At 39.8% G+C, this 26,715-nt stretch overlaps 1 protein-coding gene across 1 annotated transcript; it reads right to left on the bottom strand.

The window, feature by feature from the left end:
* Positions 1–8,310: 8,310 nt before the first annotated feature.
* Enam (enamelin) lies at positions 8,311–26,496 on the bottom strand. The gene is made up of 9 exons (XM_055596554.1): positions 26,443–26,496; positions 25,304–25,372; positions 25,147–25,191; positions 22,307–22,348; positions 20,105–20,377; positions 19,084–19,146; positions 14,368–14,418; positions 10,962–11,610; positions 8,311–10,508 (listed from the first exon to the last, which is right to left on the bottom strand). The coding sequence occupies exons 1-9, from the start codon at positions 26,494–26,496 to the stop codon at positions 8,311–8,313; spliced, it is 3,444 nt and encodes a 1,147-aa protein (XP_055452529.1).
* Between the last annotated feature and the right edge of the window lie 219 nt (positions 26,497–26,715).

Below are 26,715 nucleotides of genomic sequence, written 5' to 3' on the forward strand. Positions count from 1 at the left end.
AAAGTGAGGTGTTAAAGTAACTACTATTATTGGCTTTGTGTTAAGCTGTAGCTTAAATTCCATAATGAATTGGGTGAATAAAAGTTTGGTGCATTTATGTTTAGTTTTGTTACCTATTGTTGATTAATTGATCCCTGAATTAGAATGAAGTGCCTTTCTTTGTATCTTCTCATTAGTTTTAGTTTTAAGTCTGATTTGTCAGACAGTAGGATGGCAATTCCATCTTGCTTCCTGATTCCATTTGTTTGGAAATTTTTTCCATCCTTTCAATTTAAGTTGGTGACTATTTTTAAAGCTAAGATGAATTTCTTGTAACAACAGAGAGATATATTTAGTTTCTTAATTCATTAAACTTCATGCTGTCTTCTGACTAGAGAGTTGAGGCTATTGTTAAACAGTGTGTGTAGATTGCTGTGTGTAGAGTGACTATTAATGTGATATAAATCATAAATTTAGTGCTGTGGTAGCTTATCTTTAGCTAGCTGTTTACTCAGGTAATGATACATGGAGACCATGATTATTTAATTAGCACAATACTGATCAATAATTACTCCATCCTAAACCTCTAAGCTAGTCTAGCTTCCTCTCAGACAAATTTCCTATCATATTTGCATTTTTATTAATCTCTTAGTTCCGGATCATTTCTGCTGATGCTTCCTAGTCCTCTCCTTGTGTCTCAATCCCCTACTTCCTTCCCTCTTTGGACCCAGATGTCCTACTCTACGTTTTCTATTGTTCAGCATTGGCTGGTTAGCAGAAGAGAAAACAAATGATGGGCATCTTACACAGACTCGATACAGGAGATATTTAGACTAAACATTGCAATGCCATGTCAGGACTGAAACCCGGTAGTGGGACAGACAATTAACATTTGAGTAAATAACATTATGCCAACAGCTGTGCTGGGTGGTTTTATGGCAACTTGACACAGACTAGAACCATAGGAAGTGGCACTTCAATTGAGAAAATCCCTCTATAAGGTCAGGCTTTAGGTAAGCCTGTGAGACATTTTCTTAGTGACTGACTAGAGAAGGCCCAGACCTTGTGTTGGTCATGGGTTCTATAAGAAAGTAGGCTGAGAAAGCCATGGAGAGCATGCCAGTAAGCAGCACCCCTCCATGGCTCTACATCGGCTTCTGCCTCCAGGTTCTTGCCCTGTTTGAATTCCTATCCTGACTTCCTTTGATGATGAACAGTGATATGGAAGTGTAAGTCAAAGAAATCCTTTTTTCCCCAAGTTGCTTTGGTCATTGCGTTTCATCATAGCAGTAGTAACCCTAACTAAGACAACTGAAATCATTTAAAAAATTATTGTTTTTTTTATTAATTTCAGTTTATTCACTTTGTATCCCAGGTGTAGTCTCATTCCTTAGCCCCTCCCTAAGTCCACTGATAGGGGAGGTCCTCCTCCTCTTCCGTCTGACCCTAGCCTATCAGGTCTTATCAGGACTGGCTACATTGTCTTCCTCTGTGGCCTAATAAGACTGCTCCCCCTCAGGGGGAAGTGATCAAGGAGCCAGACACTGAGTTCATGCCAGAGACAGTCTCTGTTCTCCTTACTAGGGAACCCACTTGGAGACTGAGCTGCCATGGGCTACATCTGTGCAGGATTTCTAGGTTATATCCATGCATGGTCATTGGTTAGAGTATCAGTCTCAGAAAAGACCCCTGTGCCCAGAGTTTTTGGTTCTGTTGTGGATCTCCTGTCCCCTCCAGGTCTTTCTGTCTCCCTCTTCTTTCATAAGATTCCCTGCATTCTGCCCAAAGTTTGGCTATTAGTCTCAGCATCTGCTTTGATACCCTCGTGGGTAGAGTCTTTCAGAGACCCTCTGTGGTAGGCTTCTGTCCTGTTCCCTGTTTTCTCCCTCTTCCTGTTCTTTGAGAAAATCAACAAAATGAACAAACCTTTAGCTAAACTAACTAAAAGGCAGAGAGAAACTATCCAAATCAGCAAAATCAGAAATGAAAAGGGGGACATAATGACAGACACTGAGGAAATCCAAACAATCATTAGGTCTTACTACAAAAGCCTATACGCCACAAAATTTGAAAATCTAAATGAAATGGACAATTTTCTTGATCGATTCTGTTTACCAAAATTAAATCAAGATCAGGTAAGTAGATAAAATAGTCCAATATCACCCAAGGAAATAGAAGGAGTCATCAAAAGTCTCCCTTCCAAAAAAAGCCCAGGGCCAGATGGTTTCAGCACAGAATTCTACCAGACCTTCAAAGAAGAGCTAACTCCAATTCTCTCCAAACTGTTTCACAAAATAGAAACAGAAGGAACATTACCAAACTCATTCTATGAAGCCACAGTCACCTTGATACCTAAACCACACAAAGACCCAACAAAGAAAGAGAACTTCAGACCTATCTCTCTTAAGAACATTGTGCAAAAGTGCTCAATAAAATACTTGCAAACCTTATCCAAGAGCATATAAAAGATATCATCCACCATGACTAAGTAGGCTGCATCCCAGATGTGAAGGGGTGGTTCAGTATGTGGAAATCCATCAGTGTAATCCACCATATAAACATAGGAAGGAGAAAAACCACATGATCATCTCCTTAGATGCCAAAAAAGCATTCGACAAAATCCAACACCCATTCATGTTTAAAGTCTGGGAGAGATCAGGGATATATACCTAAACATAGTAAAGGCAATATGCAGCAAGCCTTTAGCCAACATCAAACTAAACAGAGAGAAACTTCAATCATTCCCACTGAAATCAGGGACAAGGCAAGGCTGCCCACTATATAGTTTGTGTTCTTGGTTGAGCTTTATTTCATTTGTTTCTTCTCCTGGGTCTTGGCTCTCTGCTTATCCTTCTCTTCAGCCCAAAGTATTCTTCTAGTATTTTGTTTAAGGTTTTGTTTTGTTTTCTTTTCTTTTGGTTAGAGATGAATTTTTCAGGATGTGTATAACACAGGAATTTTTCCCTTCAGCTATCGTGGGTACTCTTGCTGGGTACAGTAGTCGTGTCTTTTAGAAACTGGGATGTATTGTTCCAGGCTCTTCTGGCTTTTGGAGTTTCCTCTAAAGATTTATTCTGATGGGTTTTTCTTCATATGTCATCTGTATTTTTTTTTTGCACCTTTGAATATTTTTTTTCTTTGCACTGTTTACTTAATGTTTTAACTGTTATTCCATGAGGTGTTTCTTTTCTGGTTTTGTCTAGTTGGGAGTTTGTGTTCCTCTTATATCTGTATGGATGTGCCATTCTTGTATGTTCTTGTTAAAAATCTGATCTCTGACACTGTTCTGGGGTTCTTCTCCCTGATTTATTACTATAATTTAAAACGTGGTCTTTAGAAGATGTTCCACATTTTCTACATATTCCTGTCATTTGCTTAAAAAATTCAAAATCTTTGCATATTCCCTCTAGAGTGTCTACTTAAGCTTCAAGTTCTGATAGTCTACCTTCTGCTTGACTCATTCTACTTGTAAGTTATTTTTTTTTATTTATTGGTGTATATGTGTGTGTGTGTGTGTGTGCGCGCGCGCCTGTGTATATATGTGCCATGGTACATGTTTGGAGGTCAGATGAAAACTTGCAGGAGTCATTTCTCTCCTAACATGTGGACCCTGAGATTCATACCAAAGTTTCCAGGCTTGGCAGCAAGTAACTTTTACTCTTTGAGCAATCTTGCTGGCCCCTATAAACTGTGTTTGTTGGGTGTTTTGTCATTTCAATGAAAGAACTATCACAATGATATACTTCACAATACTTTATAGACAAAAGAATGAATTTTAAATATTTTAATTTCGCAGAAATTGATTATACAACAAGAGAAAAATGGAGGACATCACATAAAAGAATGACCTTTTTGACATCCTTTCTACATCCACACATGACAAAAGATTTGATAGAAATAGGTTAAAATGTGATAATTTTTGTTTTCTTTTACTTTGCATCTTTTTAAAAAATTTCTATAACTAGTATATATATTTATATATATTTTAGAAAATGCCGATTATTATTAGCTGTAAAACATAATCATTTTTTGGAAATTATTTATTTCTATGCACTTACACAAGTATTTAAAGAGAAAGTGATGTTTTTAAAGCATTTACTTTGCCCAGTCCAAGTGTCAGTTGCTTTGAAGGATATATGAAAGAATAACAGCTAATTTTACTATCTAGGATTTTTTCTATTTCTCCTACAGTCAAAACTAACAGGAAAAACTATGCACACAATATATTACAGATATAGCCAGGTAAGATATGAGATGCACTGTGAGCCATAAGGGAAGCTGGAGACATTAGGGGTGGGATCGTCTTGGGAAAGATGTTAACCAAGCAGGGGTTTTCACACTTGGAGAGTTAGAACCTTTTAGAGTTATGTAAGGCAGAGAAGAGGAAGAAGCATTAGGGAGCTGTAATAATCCTGCCCCTTCTTGTGCACGCTACTGGGTGCTGGGGTGGGTGGTGGTGGTGGTGAAATGAGGCCCTAGGAAAGTGGAAGGTCTTGACCAGGGTGGTGCAGGGGTGGGTATTGGGCATAGCCTTATTCACTGAACATTTCTCTCTGCATCAGATTACAGCTTAGCTTGTTTCTTGCTTCTTTGGGGGTCTTCTCTTCTGCTAGCACATCTTTTGCTTGCTATCAGCTGACTGGTGTTTCAAAATTGAGTGAACTCTGTGTTCAAAGAGAGAGCAAATGGTTATGATGGAGTAGGGTGAGGCAGAGAGGGAAGGATATACAGGTGGATAAAACCAAATGTTATATCCTTTGGTGAAATCGTGATTTTTTTCTATCAATTTCAATTTCCTCTGGGGGTTAACCATTGGCCTGAGTCACAGCAAAACCTTTAAGGTTTTATGAAGTAAAAACAGACCTGTCTGTTTTAAGTCCAACATTTTTTGTTCCATCTTTGGCTCTTAGAAATGACTTTTGGTTTTATGAGTACAAGAAAAATTATATTTTGAAGACAGTAACTGAAACTGGGTTAAATGAGACAAGAGGAATGAATAGGAATGCCTAAATTAACAATAAAAGTAGCTCATCATTCTCTTTAAAGATGTAGTAAATAGTTGGACATGGTGGGCACACACCCTTAATTCCAGCTCTGGATGCAGAGGTACTTGGATCTCTCTAAGCTCGAGGCCAGGCTAGCTTACAAAGTGAGTTCCAGGACAGCCGGGGCTGTTACACAGAGAATCCTTCTCTCAAAAAACAAAACAAAAACAAAACAAAACAAAAGTATTAAATTTGTGCCTCTGGTTTGAGTGGCCAAATTTAAATGTGTTGTCTACATCCTTAGTTACTCTAGAACCCTGGAGGAGGAGTCTCCACGGTAATGCCTGCCAGGGTAAATTTCCAGAAGGTCAGCTGGACCCGTACCTCATCATCCTGCTTCACCATCTCTAGCCTCAGGGGCCCGTGATTTCCCCAGAGAACTAGCCTGTGTCCCCAGAGATGCTATGACATACGGTGTGTATGTCCTCTGGGCTATCTCTTGTTACTGTAACCTTCAGATGCGCTTTTCTCCTGTGTAAGTTATTGTTTGAGGACAACCTAGGTTGTACCTAGCTAGGTGAGAGTCAGCAGAGGGCTCCTGATTGGTATAGTTGTTCACTATAGAAGTGGACCACAGTTGCAGGGTGGAGGTGTTAGAAGTAAGGTATTTGTTGTCATCAAAACCTTTACCATGTGCCTCTTAACTTTAAACTTCAAAAGCTTTATGAACAACTTAGGCAGAGGGAGCAAGATATTTCACGCAAGAAACTCATGCGTATTAGGCAGGCCCGTGGAGGCATCCCTGTGCTCATAGGAGGAAGCATCATCTTCTACAGGAACATTTTTGATCATTTTATTTTGTTCTCAAGTTTAAAAGATTTGTTTTTCATCACACTGTGCTTCTCACACTTTGCATTACAGATGACAGTAACAATATCTCATAGACGTAGATGTGCCAATGTATTTATAGAGACAAAATGGCCAAAACCAAAGTAAAAAAAAATGAAATGCCACTACCACCACCAGAAAGCAGTAAAAAATTAAATAAAAAACCCCACAAAAAAGCAAAAAACAAAGCCCCCTAAAGAGCAAAGTACTCACTTGCAGATCATTACTGCTTGGAGCTAGACCCAGCAACGTACAACACCTTATGCGAGGGCCTCATTCCTAATGGTCACTGGAGCCTCACCCCAAGCAGGCAAATGATGTTATATAAAATTGACTACCTGAAAAGAGCTTGATACCTCTAGCTGCCATCTCAAACTCTGTGACCCCACATGAATGGCCCAGGGAACAAGCTCAGGCAACCTCTCTTAACTGTTATAATAGAACCATATCATTCCTTTTCATGGATGGGACTTTGGGTGTGAGACCTTGCCCACTGTGTTTCTGTTCACAGTGTCAGTTCTGATTTGGTAAGTACTTCTACCCCTGTGCCTTGGACTCATCAATCTTGGCATGACAACTGTGCTACCCATTCATTATGGTGAAGCACAAAGTGAACATTTTGTTGTGAAAGTATTTACATTGAAATCTTGGGGAAAGTAATCAGCCAGCGGCTTTTAACACATGGTTAAGGTGTAAAACTGGTGGAGAGGCGCTGAAGCTGTCAGTGGGTAGGACAGTCTGTGGTGGTGCAGTAACCATGCTGCTGCACACGAGGCTGGAAAGCAGTGACCTCACACTCCCACAGGAAGAGTGTATGGCACAGTGAGTGCTTATGAAGGCAAGCAAAAGCCAGCCAAGCAGTAAACTTTTATTGGGAATCTCCTGTTGGTAAGACATTGTACTAGATTCAAGGGAAAGGTTAATTCTCAGGAGGGTTTCACCAAATTTCTGAGGTCATACAAAAATCCATCACAGGAAAATTTCTCTAAGAAACTCCTTAGTAATAGAAAGTAACTTTATAGATAATTTAGAGAAATTTTACCCCAGACTCAAAACAGGCAATATCCAGATGACAGGCCAAAAAGCCTTTAATAACAGTAAAAATAATATCAATAAAACTCAAATATATTCTAAGCAAGATGATATAGAAACATCTACTTTACAAAATAATTTACACTATTTAATCAAGATACCTGGAAGTTGTGTCTGAAAAATCTACAAGGACATGAAACAGAAGCATGATAGTAATAATATATAGTGCTACAGTAATTTATACTGAACTAGTAAAGAAAACTAAACATTGAATGTTTTATTTGCATAAAGTCATGTTTGTAGAAATATCCTCTGCAGATCATGGAAATGGCAAATTGGTGACAGGGTAAAGCAAGCTTTAGTCATTTTTTTTTTCTAGATACTTGATCCCAGAGCAACAGTTTCTTCTCTTCTTCATTTCCCACTTTCCTGGATCTGGTAAGTAGCCTGTCTTTCATCTTCCTAGAATCTGCTCTTTTACCTAGGCTATCCATGTGGAGGGTCATAAGAAAAGTAACAACAAAAGCAGCTATTTCAGATGTGTTATCTTCAGTGAGGGTTTGGCTGAGAAAAATAGAGAGTAGAATTCACAGCGTAGATTCAAACTGAGTGAAGGCGATGTATCAATCTTAAAGCATGAAAATAGCATATAATGTAGGGGAGAAAAGAGAAATTTAAGAGAAAAAGTCAGAGAGGAAAGATTAATTTTGGTAAAAGATCAAAGTGACACACTGGGGGGACAGCACAGAAAATTGGAAGGAAAGGAACACATAAATGAGGTGTCAAACAGAAGGAATGAGCTGTCAGTGCGAGAAGTGATGAACTGAGGCTGGTGAAGAAACACTGAAAGCTCAATAGAGAAGGAAGGAGGAAGAGAAGGCAGAAGGAGAAAGAAGGGAGCAAATAATGTAATTGAGGAGACAGGTGGAAGAAAAATGCCGAATAGAGTCTAAACTAGGAAACAGGACAGACAGAAACAACATACAGGGAGAAGCGGCATACAGTGCACAGGACTGTACTGGCAGGCAGGCCTCTGCATAAAATGGAAAACTCAGTAGCCTGCTAGATGTGCAGAACCAGACAACATCATAAGTAATCTGAGAGAAAAAGGGGAAGTTAACAAGAAAGAGGGAACTAACTCAGACAATCAGACGAAGTGCTTCCAAGTTTCAAGGCAGGAATGGTCATGGCCTTCATGCTTTTTCTTAAGTGTGCAGTAATTTGTTACAGTGCTGGATCCAGCCAGCCCTGGAGGCCCAATCTCATGAACTCTACCTGGGCCGCTATTTCTACTTTCGGGAGGGTAAAAGATGTAGGGATCATTAAGAAGGTCAGATAATCGAGTCTCGCGGAACAAAGTTACAGAACCATTGACATAGGATTGCTAGTCTTTTTGTCCCCCAAGAATGCTCGGTTGAAGTGATCCCTAAGCCTGAAGCAGTAAGCAGCCTTGTATTTGGTCCTGTGGACTGGTTTCTTGAAAAGATTCAAAGGTAATGTGTTCATCTGCATTAAGTTGGTCAACATTTATACTTTTAATTTGTTCCCTAGTAGCTAACCCAACCAATTTGTTCGGATTTTCAGTAGGTATAGGGAGAGCACCATTAAGTAGGCTTTGTCTTCCAGTGTTAGTTGGCGGTCCAGTGCTAGAAGAGTGAAATTTTGCTAATTTGGAGTTAAAGCATGGTACTTTCAGGATGGTAGGTGGTCTTTGCTGCTGCCTCTCACCCTCATTTCCTTGGACTTCACTTTTTGTGCTGCCTGGGCCAGAGCCTTTATCAGGGATCCCAATAACGAGCTGTTCAGGAGTAAGGTCAGCAGTTCTTTCACTGAGCTGGCTGCCTTCAAAAAATTGTTTCAGAATATCCCTCCGATCTCCTCCAAGGTCACTTTTAAGGCAGGGTACATTTTTTGGCTGAGAAGAGCTGGCTTCAGGAAAGGCCACAAGTCCTGTCTCCGGTTGGTTCTTTCCAGAATGTGGTGTGTTTTCCTTCAGACTAGGCAAACCATCTCCAAAAGGACTTGGGTCTGGGCTTTCCGCAGTTAGTTTGTTCTCTGAGATGTTTCTTTGACTCGGTAGGATGCTTGTTGGGGAGATGTTAGGTCTTGCATACTTGGTATAGCTGTTTTCTGTATACACAGGGCTGGTTTCCTGGTTCTCCCTTGGTGTAAGACCATAGGACGACACGTAGTCTTGTAGGGCCAGCACATTGTCTTTATGTCCCGTGGAGCCACCAATACAGCAGGAACCTCTCTGATTTTGGTGAAATAAGTGTGCATCGTTTTGGCCTGATGGGTAACTTTGAGGAATGAGGTCTGGGAAAGCCAACTGTTCTCTCTCTGGTGGACTTAAGCCAGTAGTTTGCAAATCATAGTACAAATTCTCACCTTCAAGCCATGTTGGGTCTTTTGGAAATCCGGCAGGGGAATTAGTGGAATAAGGATGATTTGGTATATTAGAGTTGTGTAAATTTATTGACTGATCCCAGACATTTCTGTTGAGATATGGTTCACTTTCCTTCTGCCTCTGTGCTTGATTCTTGTGGTCCCAGGAGTTCCAGGAAGGAAAGAGAGTGCTTTCTTCTTGTCCTATGGCATTATTAACATAAAAACTCCCGGGATCCACAGGCGGGGCTATAGTAGGACCTGGATTATATATTGGAAAAGTTTCATGTGTGTTCCAGGGATAGAATTCACTGTAAGGAAAATCTTCCCTGGGTTTTGGTGGATTACTCAAGGAATAGGGAAGATACTCCTTTGGCAGGGTTGAGGTGTATTGCTCACCTTCATACTGCCGAACTGTTGGATTTCCTTTGAAGTTCAGCTCATCATCACCCCATCTACTTTGTCCTGGAAAAGATTCATCTTCATTTGGATCAATTGGGTCCTCTTCATTGTACTGCTCTGTCTCCTTCTGGTCTAGAGAGTTCATGGGGTACTGTGGATGTTCTGGTTGCCCCACAGTATGGGGAGAGCCAACCCTCTTATCCCATGCATTTCGTCTAATGTATGGTGAGTTTTCATTAGGATAAGGATTGTTATATTCATGGTAAAAAATGTTTCCTCTGGAGCCATAGGAAGGATGAGGTAAATTTTTTTGTTGCCTCCTATGATTTTTCTTTAATGGTGGAGGGATTACTTGGCGATTCCAGGTATTTCTTTCAGCAGGAAAATGTTTTCTTGCAGGAGTTGGGATTTTCTTCGGGTATGCAGGCTGATGTGTGCTATGCTTTAATTCAGGCTTCTTAGTTTCTGATTCAAATGGGGTTCTTTTTGGCTCCAAAGCAATTCCTTTGGGCAAATTCTGGCTTTGGGTTTTTATATTGGGACTTGGTGTTCTTCTGGAATCTCCTTTTGGAAAGTAGGAGTTTTCTTGCTGATCAAACAAATTAAAATTTGGGCCTACCATGCTACCCTCAGGGTGAGGCAAATTATAATTTGGCTTGTTAATTCCATATTGTTGAGAGCCTCTCCAGTGGCTGGCTGTATCTTTTGTAGGATTGACTGTTCTTTCTTTCTGACCTAGTGACTTTTCCTTTGGGTTTTGGGTTTTCACATTGTGGCTAACAGTAACCTGTTTAAGACCCACTGAGGCCACATTGGGTCCCACAAATGGTTTATTTGAGGCTGCGTTGTTTCTCACAAATGGCTTATTTGAGGCTGCATTGGCCCCCACAAATGGTTTATTTGAGGCTGCGTTGTGTCTCACAAATGGCTTATTTGCTGCGGGATTGGTTCCTATAGATGGTTTATTTGAGGCCGGATTGGTTCCCACAAAGGGTTTATTTGCTGCTGGATTGGTTCCTATAAAGGGTTTATTTGAGGCCGGATTGGTTCCCACAAAGGGTTTGTTTGCTGCTGGATTGGTTCCCACAAAGGGTTTATTTGAGGCCGGATTGGTTCCCACAAAGGGTTTATTTGCTGCTGGATTGGTTCCCACAAAGGGTTTATTTGCTGCTGGATTGGTTCCCACAAAGGGTTTATTTGAGGCTGGATTGGTTCCCACAAAGGGTTTATTTGAGGCTGGATTGGTTCCCACAAAAGGATTATTTGAAGCTGGATTGGTTCCTACAAAGGGATTTTTTGGCTCCGGTAATTTTCTTCCAAAATTTACTGGATTTCTTGCATAGTTGGGATAGTTAACTCTTGAAGTAGGAGGGGAAGGTTTGCGATAAGTTGGATTTCCTGGATGAGTAGCTTCTTTGCCTTCCCAAGCAAAGGAATTCCACTGGGGACCCCTTTGGACTTGTGGATTTCTGTGAGTAGGTTTATTCTGTCTGGGCCCCTGGGTACCAGTGGTTTGCCATTGTCGTCCTGCAGGATAATTTCGTGTATTCGGATAAGGATAATTCTCATAAATATTTGGCTGACTTGGTCTCCATGGAATTTGGTTTCTCGTTACTCCCTGTCCCGAAACATTAACTTTAGGAAGAGGGAAGACACCATTTTGAACTGTAGGGCTGTTTCCAGCATTCGGCCCAGGGCCCCTGTTTCCTACTGGGCTAGTGTCATTTCCGCCTTGACTCCCTCCGGGAACTGATTGAGTGGCGTTAGCCTCAACCAAAGTTGAGTTAGTGGAGGCCTCAGGGGGTGGGTCGTCTGGGGGTGGGTCCTCTGGTTTAGGAGGATCTTTTTCTTTGGGCTTTTCATAATCTTCAAACATCTCTTCTGAATAATAAGGACGACCCCCAAAACCATGATATCCAAAATATGCATAGTAAGGGTTCTGTAAGAAATAAGTCAGAAATGGAGAATTACTCTGTTGCTTGGAGTTGCTGAATGTAACAGGCACAGCTCGCGCACGGGCTTCTCATGCCCCTGCAGCCTACACTTTTCCCTGTCTGCGTGCTGAGTGTGCTCTCTAGCCTTTAGGCCCAAATCCTGAACCTCAGGCTTAAAACACTTTTTTGATCTAGGATCTCACAGTCTTACTCTGTCGCTTAGGCTTTGAACTCGTGAAACTCCCATGCTTTAGCCTCCTGAACACTGAGGTTACACATGTGAGCCACCTATCCAGGTTGACGTTTATAGTTATTAAAATGGTCTAGTTACTCTTTGAGACAGCGTTTTGGCATGTAACCCTGGCTGGCCCTTATGCTGCGCAGATCCGTCTAGCTCTAAACTTGCAGTGATCCCCTCGCCTTTGCCTTCAGAGTGCTGCGATTACCGGGAGGACAGCATCTGGATTTGCAGTTTTTGCTTTTTGATTTCGTGGTTTTTCATCCTCACTTCTGTGCTCTCATTTTACACACCTGTTGTTGAGGAATCAGTTGCATGCAAGAACTTTGGATATGGATACATGCTTTTACCTCACAAAGGCAAAAGCCTGTCCCACAGTTCTCTCCCAAGGTCCAGTCAGTAGGCTGTAGACTCTTCCAACGGAAGGCACCCATAACTGGGTTCATCTCATAAACGTCATTCTCCAGTATTGAGTATCTAAGGAACAGTTACTACCTTCAAACTCAGTTCCTCCAGCTTCTGCTTTCTTTCTCATTTCCCCAGATGACTAATTACCAGCAACAATCATTGCATCTAAACTTCTCATCCCTCTCCTGTCTTTTATGTCTACTACCCCCAAGCCATTGCAGTTGCTTCCTCGCTGACTACTGTATGCTGTAATCTTATTCCTCCCACCCCGATTTTCTTTTGTTTTTTTGCAAAAGGAGTAATGGAAACTAGGGATATATTTCTGAGAATTACAAGGTTTCCCTCTTTATGTGTGCTTAAAGTTGCCTTTACCTTAGAGGATAAACTCTAAGTTCTTTATCAACACATAGAAAGCAGCATGTCTTGATGCCAGACTGCTGTGGCGGGCAGTTCCTTTCTACCACTTTCAGTGCTCCGACTATTGACGAAGTTCATTTTGTTCACTCGTCATATGGAGATAATAATAATAGTAATAGAATAGTCTGCACAATTTGTCAGGAAAGTCAAATGAGAATGTATATACTATATATCTTCATATCTGAAACTTTGTTTCCAATAAATGCTATATCTTTTAATTAAAATGTTAAAATTTTTACAATCATCTGAGCCATGGCCTTGACATTTAATATGTTTTCCTTTTCCTTAAACTTGCTGTGTTTACAAAGGACATCTGCTGTTATGTCTGCGTCTTTGCACGTGGCTTCCTTCCTATCTAATGACTTTCTGCCTTCACACTCACCCCTCCCAATACAAATGGCTTATTCTTCAAGACCCAGCTTGAGCCTCACGGCTGCGCCCTGACTTCCCTTAGCAGTGCTGGGTCTCCTGGTGTCCGTACCAGTCTGCTGTGATCATCATTGCAGCAAATTTTAGCTGCTTATTTTTGATTCCCCCGTGTGAAATTTTTGAGTAAAAATATTGTTTTTGATATTCAAGTTTTCTACAACAGTAAGAAATGCTTATTAATTTTCAATTACTTAATTGTTAAGTCTTCTACCAGTGAGCTATATCCCCAGCCTTAGTTTTTCTTTGAAAAACAAATAAAATAGAGGGGGAAATAGTTTTATTCTCATTTGGGGATAGAGATGATGAAATAGGCAGGTGAGAAAAATGCTTCAATTCACACAGGGAATTGAACAGTATCCCCAAGAGGCTACAGATTTAATGCCTAGTTAGCCTGGATCATTCTGTTATTTGCTAATGTTGTTTATGAAGTTCTAGTTTCTAGGTGAGGTTGTTTACAATGATCTGAATCACTCTTATTTGGGTATTTTATAGTGATATTTTTAAGCTCCCTACGATATCACTGAAATAATAATTTTTACTATCATTACTTTAATAACATCTTGTTCCTTTTTTCTCTGGCAAAGGTATTGATTTCTGCTTTCACTGAGTGCATATCACATATTTAGGGCTAAAGAGTAAGCAAAGTCCAGGAGTGGATTCACAACCACTAGAATAGTTTATTCAGTGACACAGTCTTGTTGCTATACTAAGAATTGGTTGAGTATATTTGATTACTTTCCTGGAGTATAGTAAAAATGATATGATAATTATAAGACTTGGGTTTGGTCCAGTATATCCTGTAATCCAAGAGGAAAAACTAATTTTTTTCTCAGTATTTGTGCAATGGAATATTTAGATTTCCTGTGAAGGGAATATTCTAAGAGGACTTTAATTTATTTCTCTGTGTTTTTACTGTCTAGAGTTCACTATTAACTTTGTAAAGAGCCTAATAGTTTTCACAGCAAATATGTGAGCAATTTTTCAATACATGTAGAGAAAAATTATACCCTGTTCAAATGGTGCTATGTTTAGACACAAGGCCATGCATCTGTGCATTGTGCTGAGACTATAGGCATGCTCTTCCATGCCAAACAATGTAGCAAACTTACTTAGATTACTGGCTTGATTTTATTTCACTTGAAAAATTCTTAGGAATTTGAGTTAAAGAAATTTAAGTTCTGAGACATTGGGTTAAATGATAGCAGCTGATAGACTGTAAACCCTATGTGTGGTGATAGAGTGATAGGGTGAGAGAGTGACTCCTACTTACTCCTTCTTCATTGCTGAACTTTGGACGTCCAAATGCTGGTGGTGGTCCCCTCTGAAAGATGAAACGCACAATTAACATAGGAAGAAATCGCTTTCCATTCTTTTCATTCATTTTTTTTTTTTTAAGACAAGGTTTTGCTTTGTATCAGTGTCATTATGTATATGGCCTGGCCTTGAGTTCATGGCAATCTTCCTGCCTCAGCATTCTGAGTGCTGGGATTTCAGATGTGCACAACTAGACCCGGTTAGATATGTGCATATGGGTGTGTGGGCATGTGTGTCTGCGCATGCGCTCATGGGAACGTGTGTGTGTGTGTGTGTGTGTGTGTGTGTGTGTGCATGCATGTGCACATGTGTGGAGGCCAGAGGCTGGTGTTGGATGTCTTCATCTTTCCTCCTTCACATTTTTGAGATAGGATCTCTCATTGAATCTGCGCTCACTGGTTGGCTAGAGCAGCTGAGCACTGGGATTCCCCTGTCACCTCTTCTCAGCACTGGGTAGGTGCTGGGGATCTGAGCTCAAGTCTTTATGCTTGTGTAGCAAGCACTTTGTCCTCTGAATTCTCTCCTCAGCCCTGGAGACCACCTTCTGTGATGATGTTTGCTCATAAAAATGGAGGTGTAGAATAAACCCACTAAAAGCTGTACATCTAAACAAACTAAGCAAAGGAGAGGACCCTAACTAAAATGTTCAATCCCCATCCTGAAAGGCAAAGAGGATGTACATCAGAAGAAAACGAAAATAGGAAACAACCTCGGAACCCGCTACAGAGGGCCTCTGAAAGCCAGAAGAAAACAGGAAACAACCTTGAAACCTGCCACAGAGGGCCTCTGAAAGCTTCTGCAGTATAGACTGTCAAAGCAGATGCTGAGCCTGATGGCCAACTGATGGGCAGAGTGAATGGAATTTTATGTAAGAAGTGGGAAATAAATAGTAAGAGCTGGAGGGAACGGGAACTCCACAAGCAGAGCAACAGAACAAGATAATTTGAACACAGGGAACTTCCCAGAGACTCATACTCCAACCAAGGACTATTTGTGGAGATGACCTGGAACCCCTGCACAGGTGTAGCCCATGGCAGTTCAGTGTCCAAGTGGGTTCCATGGTAATGGGAAGAGGGACTGCCTCTGACATAATCTGATTGGCCTGCTCGTTGATCACTTCCCCCTGAGGGGGGAGCAGCCTTACCAGGCCACAGTAGAGGACAATGCAGCCACTTTTGATGAGAACTGATAGACTAAGATCAGAAAGAAGGAGAGGAGGACCTCCCCTATCAGTGGACTTGGGGAGTGGCATGCATGCAGAAAGGGGAGGGAGGGTGGGATCGGCAGGGGAGGAGGGAGGGGCTCATGGGGGGATACAAAATGAATAAAGTGTAATTAATAAAAAAAATAAAAGATTTAAAAAAAATGGAGGTGTGTGTAGTCGTTTCCTTAGTAATGTTATGTCTGTTCTCTGGACTTTGTGCTCCTGAGTCATTAGGCTTACTACCTACCTACTGATGCTTATGATCCATTAGTGAGTGCTATTTTTATAAGGCCTCAAGAGGATCCTAGGTTATCTTACTAAAAATTCCCGTATGCCTTAGCAATCACCTTACCGCACTATTTCCTTTGGGGTGGCAGAGAGAGGGAGGAGAGCAGGAAGAGAGAAAGATAGAGATATTTCTATTAAAGTGATAGTGGGCTTCAACTATATTAGAACACACAACAATACGAGATTAAACAGTGATGCTATATTTAACATGCTTTGTGTACATTTGCGTTTTTTCTAACTAAACTTGAATGCTCACCCAAAGAAGTAAGGACTTCCCATGTACATGGATTTATCAAACTCAAGATTATAAAAAATTATCATATTACTAAAAGTGATCTATATACTTAACTCAATCAACATGAAAATTTCAGTTATTTCCTTTACAAAAATAGGAAAAAAATTTCTTAAATTTATGTGAAAGCACAAAGGACTCAAATAACTAGAAGAATTCTAACCAGAAAGAGAAATTCTGGTGATATCACAATACCTGATACTCCTCTGCATAGTACAGAGCTATAGTAACAAAGCGAGTATGACATTTGCACAAAAACAGATATTTTGGCTAGTGGAATAGAAAATCAAATCCAGAATTAAACCCACAGAGCTGAAAACGCCTAATTTCCCACAAAGGTGTCAAACAAATACACTAGAAAAAAGACAGCCTCTTTAACAAATGGTGCTGGAAAACCTGTATCCACCTATAGAAGGATTAAACTAAATGTGCATCTATCGCTCATCTTACACAAAAACCAACTCAAAGTGGATTGAAAGGTTAAATATAAGACCTAGATTTGGAAGCTAATAAAGGAAAACACAGATAAAACACTTCAAGATGAAGGCCTAGTAAGAATTTTCTGACAGAGACTCCAAGAGCACAGTAAAGACTCCCAAGAATCAAGAAATGGGAGGATTACGTGGCATTAAAGAGTTTTTTTTACATCAAAGATACAGAGACAGTCTACAGAGTGGGAAGGAATCATTGCCAGCTATATTTAAGAATGTAGAAAGAACTGTAAAAATTGAACACTAAAGGAAATAGTAAGGGATCTAAAGCAATGGAGAGACAGTTATTGAAGGAAGAAATACAAATGGCCAATAAACATTTATAAAAGTATTGAACATTCTTAATTACAAATTAAAATCAATCTATGATCAATTAATTAATAATTTACTAACTTATGATTTATTAATTAGAATTATAGATTAAAATTAATTTAATTCTATCTCAGTATAGTCAGAATGGTTATAATTTCAGCAAACAAATGCTAAGAAATGCTATCAAGCATGGGGGAAAGAGGAATCTTAGAAACTGCAGGTGAGCTTTTCTAGTTCTATCCATTTGCCTGCAATGGATTTCATGATTCCCTTGTTTTTAATTGCTGGGTAGTATTCCATTGTGTAAATGTACCACAATTTCTGTATCCATTCCTCAGTTGAGGGACACGTGGGTTGTTTCCAGATTCTGGCTGTTAAAAATAAAGCTGCTATGAACATGGTTGAGCAAATGTCCTTGTTCTATAGTTGAGCATCTTTTGGATATATGACTAAGAGTGGGATAGCTGGATCTTGAGGTAGCACTATTCCTGAGTGAGTTAACCCAGAAGCAGAGAGACACACATGATATATACTCACTCACTTAAAAGTGGATATTAGAATATAGGATAAGCATACTAAAATCTGTACACTTAAAGAGGCTAAGCAAGAAGGAGGACCCTAGGGAAATTGCTCAATCCTCATTCAGAAAGGCAAATGGGGCAGACCTTGGAAGCAGGAGAAAACAGGGAACAGGACAGGAGCCTACCACAGAGGGTCCCTGAAAGACTCTACCCAGCAGGGTATCAAAGCAGATGCTGAGACTCATAACCAAACTTTGAGCAGAGTGTAGGGAATCTTATGAAAGAAGGGGGAGACAAAAAGACCTGGAGGGGACAGGAGCCCCACAAGGAAAGCAACAGAGCCATAGGAATGTCAAAAGTTTAAAAAACAAGAGTACATTAAATTTAAAGAAATGAAAGCTCAGGGATGTTTACAAAGTAGCAGGGGTTTGAAAAGAAGTTTTTGTTTCTTTTCAGGTCAATGTAGATGAGATTAGTAGTCATTTTAACATGAAAATCATGTTGCTTTTAAATCGTTTACCTGGAACTGCCTATGTTTCCTTACTTTAATGTGACCAAATAAGAGAAAAAGCCACCCTTTTAAGGAAAATAAAAAAACAAACTAAAGTAAAGAGTAAATAATTTCTTGTTTCAGACCCTCTTGGTCAGAGAATCGTAAGCAGGAAAAACCTTTTTCATAGCCAAACAAACAGTCATTGAGTACTTCTTGATGAACTCATGAAGTTTTCAACAACTTGCCTTTACTCAGTGGTTCTCAACCTGTGGGCCACAACCTTGGGGAGGGGGTTGAATGGCCCTTTTACAGGAGTTGCCTAAGACCACTGGAAAACACAGATATCTATGTTATAATTCATAACAACAGCAAAATTACAGTTATGAAATAGCAATGAGGGCTGGAAAGGTGGCTCGGAGGTTAAGAGCACTGGCCAATCTTCCAACAGTTCCAAGTTCAATTCCTAGCAACCACATGGTGGCTCAGAACCATCTAAAATGAAATAGCAATGAAAATAATTTTATGGTTGGAGGTCACCACAACATGAAGTGTGTATTAAAGGATTAGGAAGGTTGAGAACCACTGACTTTACTGTTCTCTTAATTCAAATAAGCTAAATATTACATTTCATGTCATTAGTTTTAAACTTTAGGAATGCTGAGAAAGCATGTATTATTTTGCAAAATTCCTTATGGCATATCTGTTAGAAAAAGATGTGATGGAGAGATTATAATCTAATCATAGCTTGCTTCTTAGTTTTAAACTCTGTTTTGTGTCAGCTTCACTATTATATTAAATTATGATAGTCACTGAAGATATTTTAATATCTTATGTGAGGGTATTATAGCACAACCACTTAAAATTAATTTGTTAACTCATGTTATTAGTGGTGATCTAGGCTCTGTTCACATTGCCAACTGGTATGAATAAAAATATATTTAGTTTTTTAATCATTTTTTCTGAATAATTACTAACTTGATTTTGTTTTGTACTCTTTACTGTCAGCATATGAACTTGTATTAGTCTTACATGCTAATATTATTTTTAATTTACAGCATAAGAAATTCTTACCTGTGGATCTGGCCATGGGGGTTGTGGATAGGGGTAAAGCCCATTGCCAAATGGTGGGAATGGCTAGAAAGAAAGACAGGTTAGAGTTATTTAGCAGTGAGATTGAAAATGAGAAAAGAAAGAAATTGATAAGTATTTGACAACTAGAGAATGCTTATACTTTTGTTTGCATCAAATCTCTCTGAGAGTCCTTCAGACCTCAGACAACCATGCCCTATTATTATTTCCATTTTGCTTGAGAAGCTGAGGTTTAGAGAAGTTAGGTGCCCCAAATGGCAGAATGACTGAAGCCAAGTTTCAAATCCAGGAGTGCCCTTTCATTCACTTTTGTGTTTCCTATATGTATAATTGTATTATAATAAAGAACCAAAAGCCACCATTCCTGAAGTTCTATGCAGCAGGAGATCTTGAGAAACCGTTTGTGCCTCATCTTGCCGTATGTTATGACTGTGCTTGAGTCATCTGGGAGAACTGAAAGTAGCGGCAGTTGCAGAAGAATGTTACATATCATCTAAGCACAAGTCTGGAAATGATTTAAAAGCCTTTAATTCACTCATGGGGAAACAAGTCTGGAAGGTAAAGTGTCTTTCTCAATATCGTGTGACCAATGAAGGTGGGCTTAGAACTTGGCCTTTCTTTCCTGACTCTTCTGGTAGTCATGAGACTCTGTATCACATTTTATTTATTTTTGAAGAGTATCTCACCACATAGCCATGGTGGCCTTATACTCATGATCCTACATCAGCCTTTATGTTGCTGGAATTATAGGCATATTCCATAACCCACAGCTTGTTTCTGTGTCTTAAAAGGATCTTTAAGGCAACAATATTTGTGTACATTTGAACTAAATAAGGTTGGAGTTGACCTGCTCGGTAAGTCATAATTAAATATCATATCCTTACACAACAACACCTGTGCTGAATTGTGGAGGAAGTACATATGCCGGAAAGAAATGGACCTTCAAATCTCTTTTAAGGCATGTTTATGCCTCCAGTCTGGAAGCTTTCTAGTCAAGCCTCACCTGAGGTGGCTGAGCTTCCTCTTTGGCCCGGGCTGCTTCATTTGGTGGTTCCTTTACAGGCTGCTTTTGTGGCTGTGGCTCTTGTGGATTGGTCTGGTTGGGTTTGGCGGTCTCCTGGGTTTGATCCGTCTTGCTGGGGAAATTGGGCATTGGGGGTTGCTGCCATCCATTGGGTGCCGGCGGTGGCCACATGGGCATGTGGTATGGAGGGTAGGGCGGAGGCATGTGCGGAGGCATCTGTAAGCCGTTTCCATATGGACCCATGTGCATCATCTGAAAGAGGAGCGGAAGCAGTAACGTCGACTGAGGGCTGGGGTCCAGACAACTCCCATCTTCTGAATGAAAGCTTCCAAAACCTCACTTGGAGGGGACAGGAGCTCCACAAGGAGAGCAACGCAACCAAAAAATCTGGGCACAGGGATCTTTTCTGATACTGATATTCCAAACAAGGACCATTCATGGAGATAACCTAGAACCCCTGCACAGATGTATAGCCCATGACAGCTCAGTGTGCAAGAGGGTTCCCTAGTAGTGGGAACAGAGACTGTCTCTGACATGAACTAAGGGGCTGGCTCTTTGATCATCTCTGCCTGAGGGAGGAGCAGCCTTAAAAGGCCACAGAGGAAGACCTGATAAGTTAGGATCAGATGGAAGGGGAGGAGGACCTCTATCAGTGGACAGGGGGAGGGGCATAGGAGAAGAAGAGGGAGGGTGGGATTGGGAGGGGATGGGCAGTTACAGCTGGGATACAAAGTGAATAAACTGTAATTAATACAAATGAAATAAAATTCAAAAGAAGCTTAAAAGTCCAGTAGAATTGGATTCTAAGATCATTAATGAAAACTGCACCATATTTTGTCTTACTGAATGAGTCTTCAGTTTTCTAGAAAGCCTGTTAAGCTAATCAAAGGTAAACTTGAATAAACAATTTTAAGAACTTGACGGACTGGAGAATGGCTTAGTGGGCAAAGTGCTTGCCGTTCAAATGTGTGAACTCAAGTTTGGATCACAGGAGACCATGCATGTAAAGTTGGCCACAGTAGCGTCATGGATAATCCCAGTGCTCCTATGGTGAGATGGGAGATGGAGACAAGAGAATCCCTGGAGGCTTCTGGGCCCACTTGCCTGCTATGTTTAGTGCAAGCAACAAAGAAAGACACTGTGTCAAGAGGGTGGAAGGCAAGGACTGATGCCCTGAGTTCTTCTCTGACCTTCATGCACATGCACATTTACTGTGTGCACACACACATACACACAGAGCAACCTTCCTGCCTCTGAGATCCAGAGTGTGGAGACTGGGGGGGTTTACTACCACAGCTAGCTTAAGAATCTTAGGTTTTTCTAAGTGTACAGAATTTTATGGAAAATTATGTCAAATTCAAAACTCATGTGACTTGCTATATATAAGGCCAGGTAGAGAGAAAGGAGAACAAAACAACCAACACCAAAATGACCTTCCCAAACCAAGCAAACAGCAAACAAAGAAAACCCAGAAACACATGCAGTATTTTGTGTTGGTGAAAATTTCAACTCATAGACAAACATTAAAACAGCAAGTAAAGTTGGACCAACCAGAAATTTAGAAGGAGAACATTGAAAATGATGACTCTAGCTGAAGACTTTAAGAGGTGATTACTGAATGGAAAGGATTAAGACAAAATTGATAAAGTCTGTAATAATGCCACAAAAGTGAAAAGTGATATGTACTTTTGGGCTATTACACAATTTTGTCAGAAGATCAGCTGATGTTCCTGGTTTAGTTTGCTCTAAAAGTTAGCATACAACCACAAAAATAACCCATGTTCACTCCGGCGGGAAAAAAAGATTCATAATGATAGTGTTGTTTAAGATAACACAAATAGAATTCATTTCTCAAATAGTATTTGTTATACTACTCTTGTTATTTCTTGTGGAAAAAGCTATAAACTTTGGTCAGAACCAAGTTTTCTAAGACACAAGGATTATTTGTAATTATTTAGATGATGTTCATTTGTAGAAGAAACAAAAACAATAGAAATGAATAAGGAGAATGTTTGTCAGTAGGGACAAGTGATATGATTTTTCTTCTTGAAACTATTGTAATGGTTATCTTTTAACAAAGACACGTGAATGGTGATTATCATTGCTGTGAGCTAAGAAAAACATACCACAGATTCCAGGTATAAATAAGAAAGTTTCAGAAGCAGTTATAAGAAAACTTACAGGTGGGGCATTCATGAAGTTGAATTGACTGTATCGCATCATCTGAAATGAAAGAAATTTATTAATGTGGCATAAAATGAAAAGCTTTAATCCAACTAAGTCACAAAGCACAAGAAATGAACTTAGGGTCTGGAAGCACAACAGTCATAATTTGGCAATTAATATATGAGTTTAAAATTTGTATTCATTAAATTCTAGAGTACATAATTTTTTTTGTATATGTACAGTTTTTAAAAAGTTGTAAACATTTAATTAATGTGTGTGAGTGTTTGCCTGCGTGTGTGTCTGGACATTGCAGTGTGTGTCTGATATCCACAGAAACCAGAAGAGGGTATAAGACTTACTGCCACTGGGGTCACAGACAATTATGTGGGTGGGGAATCAAATCTCTATTTTCTGGAAGAACATAGTGCTCTTAAGCACTGAGCTATCTCTCTAGCCCCTTATGCACAGGTTTGTATATGTATTGGTCTGTGTGCGTATGGCAGCCGACATCTTAGATGTTGCTCTGTAGGAGCTATCTGCCTTCTGTTTTGAGACAGTTTCATTGGTATCTGTGGCTTCCTGATTTTGGGGCTTCCTTCCTCACTGGCTGGTCAGGGAGCTCCATGAATCCTCCTGCCTGCACTCCCCAGTGTTGGAATTGTAAGGGAGTGTCACCAAACTTGGTTTTTTTTTTGGATCAGACTACAAGTTTTCATGCTTGTACAACAAGCTCTTTACCAACTGAGCAATCCCCTGAGTTTCTGAATTTGAAGTCAGACTTCATATTGAATCAATATAGAATACCAGAAAGTAAATATAATTTACCTTGAAGATCAATATAGAATAACAATAAATAAATATATTTTACTTTGACTATTTTGAATGTTCTTTTTATTTAGAATTCAGGATTTGAGATCAAGATAATTCTATGGTAAAATGATACCTGTTTCTCTGCACTTTCAGAGGCAGGTGGATCTGTGAATTCAAGACCAGCTTAGTCTTCCTAACTACACAGTTAGGTACTAGTTTGCTTACTTTTTTTTTTTTTTTTAAATCAGGCAGTGCTCAAGAATATAAGCATATTCTACTGTGATTTTTATGTTAAGTAGCAGACAGTAATTACCAAAGTCAGACTAAGAAGGAAAGCAAATCAAAACAACCCTGAGATTTCACCTTATAGCCATTAGAATGGCTAAGACAAAAAACTCAAGTGACAACACATGCCGGAGAGGATATGGAGAAAGGGGAACCCTCCTCCATTGCTGATGGGAGTGTAAACTTGTACAACCACTTTAAAAATCAATCTGGCGCTTTCTCAGACAATTAGGAATAGTGCTTCTTCAAGATCCACTCCTTATACCACTCCTAGGCATATATCCAAAATATGCTCAAGTATACAAGGACATTTGCTCAACCATGTTCATAGTAGCTTTATTTGTAATAGCCAGAATCTGGAAACAACCCATATGTCCCTCAATGGAGGAATGGATAAAAAAATTTTGGTATATTTACACAATGGAATACTACTCAGCAATTAAAAACAAGGAAATCATGAAATTTGCAGGCAAATGGTGGGAACTAGAAAAGATTATCCTGGGTGAGCTATCCCAGAAGCAGAAAGACACACATGGTATATTCTCACTTATAAGTTGATACTAGACATATAATGTAGGATAAATATACTAAAACCTGTACACCCAAAGAAGCTAAGCAAGAAGAAGGACCCTGGGTAAGATGATCAATCCTCACTCAGAAAGACAAACAGAATGGACAGTGGAAGAGGGAGAAAACAGGGAACAGGACAGGAGCCTACCACAGAGGATCTCTGAAAGACTCTACCCACCAGGGTATCAAAGCAGATGCTGAGAGTCATAGCCAAACTTTGGGCAGTGTGCAGGGAATCTTATGAAAGAAGGAGGAGATAGAAAGACTTGGAGGGGACAGAAGTCCCATAAGAAGAGCAACAGAACCAAAAAATCTGGGCACAAGGGTCTTTTCTGAGACTGATACTCCAACCAAGGGCTGTGCATGGAGATAACCTAGAACTCCTGCACAGATGTAGCCCATGGCAGCTCAGTCTCCAAGTCAGTTCCCTTTTAATGGGAACAGGGACTGTCTCTTTGATCACCCCCCCCCCCCGAGGTGGGTGCAGCCTTACCAGGCCACAGAGGAAGACAATGCAGCCAGTCCTGATAAGCTAGGTTCAGATGGAAGGGGAAGAGGACATCCTCTTATCAGTGGACTTGGAGAGGGGTATGGGAGGAGATGAGGGAAAAAGGGTAGGATTGGGAGAGGGTGAGGGAGGGGGCTACAGCTGTAATACAAAGTGAATAAACTGTAATTTATAAATAAATAAATAAATAAATAAATAAATAAATAAACAAACAAACAAACTAGAGTTCCAGGACAGCCAGGGCAACATAATAGAGAGATCATGTCTCCAAAACAAAACAAAACAAAACAAAACAAAACAAAACAAAACACCCAAACAAATATACAAAGATTCTTGTTTCTAATGTACACAGAATTTGACTAATGATAACTAGATTGAATTATGTTAAAGAGAAACACTTTCTTACACTCCAGTTACAAATAAATGCCTCTTTACTAGTGAACAAAGCTGGCCCCAAAGCTAACAATGAAATTATAACATAAATCGTCACTGAAACACATTAGTAGGCTCATGGGGAAGAACATTTTTGCTTTGATTTGAATGCAAGACTTTCAACTTTACCTTCCTTTGTCTATTCATAAGAAATTTTATTTTCTTAAAAAAATACCAATAGTTTCTTTTTCATGACCTCCTTGTTAGGACTCTGGTACACATCTCCTCCAGTATAGAGGATAATACATACCTCTTCACTTTTACTGCTAAATCCAGGCATTCGGGGCATCGGCATCTGGAACTGAGGGAGAGATGCAAAGCCTTAGGTGAAATAATCTGTCAGCTGTCCCCGAGTCATGCGACAACAGGACACAAAGGAAAGGGACATCGTAAAAGTAAGTACTCACTGGCATGGCAGCAGAGCTACCAAGCAAACCCAGAAACACAAGGAGAATCTTCATTTTTATATTTGGTACCTAGAATATAAAACAATATTATCTTGGGACAGCAAAATAAATGTGCTTTGGGCACTCTACAGTTAGTGTACAGTTAGCCTCTTTACTTTTCCATCAGGCAGAGTTCAGAAAGAAAGGAACTCTACTGAGATTTTGTGTTAGGCAGCAGACATTATTTACCAAAGTCAGATTAAGAAGGAAAGATGGGGGTGGGTGGGAATGGGGGGAGATAGTTTATAACCTGAAAAGCCTTAGTATTTATCATTCTCAGTGTTTGTCAGCCAAGTTGGTTTAGAAAGACATAGTAAGGCTCAGCCACATCCATCTTACATACCTTCAGTTTCAATGAATGTCTACTTCAAAAATCAAGACTTAAAAGTTTTCAAGATACTATCTTTGACGTTGCAGTATATAGAAATTAGCTAATGTTCTAATTAAATAAACTAAACTTTCACTGTTATTTTCCCTCTTTTCCTCTATATCTATTACTGTTATGAGTTGACCTTTAAGATGCATGCTTGCTCAAGGGCTTGTCAGGGAACATTAAGAACGGAGAGACAGAAATGTACATCTTGTCTCTTCCTTAGAAAAGTAACTGGTGAGGCTAGCATGTTCAGTGTCGGTTAGAAAGCCACAAGGAAGTGAAAAGAGAGTGTGGGTAGAGGGTCTCCTTTCTAAATGTCTATGATATTGTGGATCAAGGCTTTTGGGAAGTTTGGTGTCCATCTCACTCACTTACCCATTCTATCTTTTAGTGGAGTCACAGTGAGTCTAGATTTTGTACACTCAGGAAAGGAGACATCTCCGTTTATTTTGTGTGTATATAGTGTCTTCATTTTTTGCTAAACTATCAGATTATGTTGGATGATGTTTTAATATCCCTTTTATCTCTAAACATAATTGAACAACAGCCAATGATTACTTTTTTGCTTGAAAATAAGACTACTGGCTGCTCTGAAGGACAGTGGCGTAAATTTTTACATCCTCCACATTATTTTACATATTTAATTGAGGTCTGGTCCTCTCAAGCACACTTAATGAAGCTTATAGTTTGAAAGAGCAGAGAATAGAAAAGTTAGTGGCACACTCACCAGGTTACATGGCTTCGGAAGAGAGGCTGTGTCTCTGCACTGAAGCAGCAACATGTTCTCACCAAAACGTTCATAAGCCTTTTGGGAAAAAAATAAGGATTTTTGCATGAGAGGAAACTCAAATTTGGAAAGTGAGCAAATAAATGAAACAAATAGCAAAGCATCACCTCCAAGGGGAGCCCATGTCCTATTAATCATTTTATCCAACCATACCCTTATGAGAGGGTCCTCAAAATCGAGTTTAGTCTTCGGTGCTTTAGGATTAGGATGAGA

This window comes from Psammomys obesus, unplaced genomic scaffold (genome assembly GCF_907164565.1).
Source record: "Psammomys obesus unplaced genomic scaffold, mPsaObe1.curated_primary_1811, whole genome shotgun sequence".
NCBI lineage: Eukaryota > Metazoa > Chordata > Mammalia > Rodentia > Muridae > Psammomys > Psammomys obesus.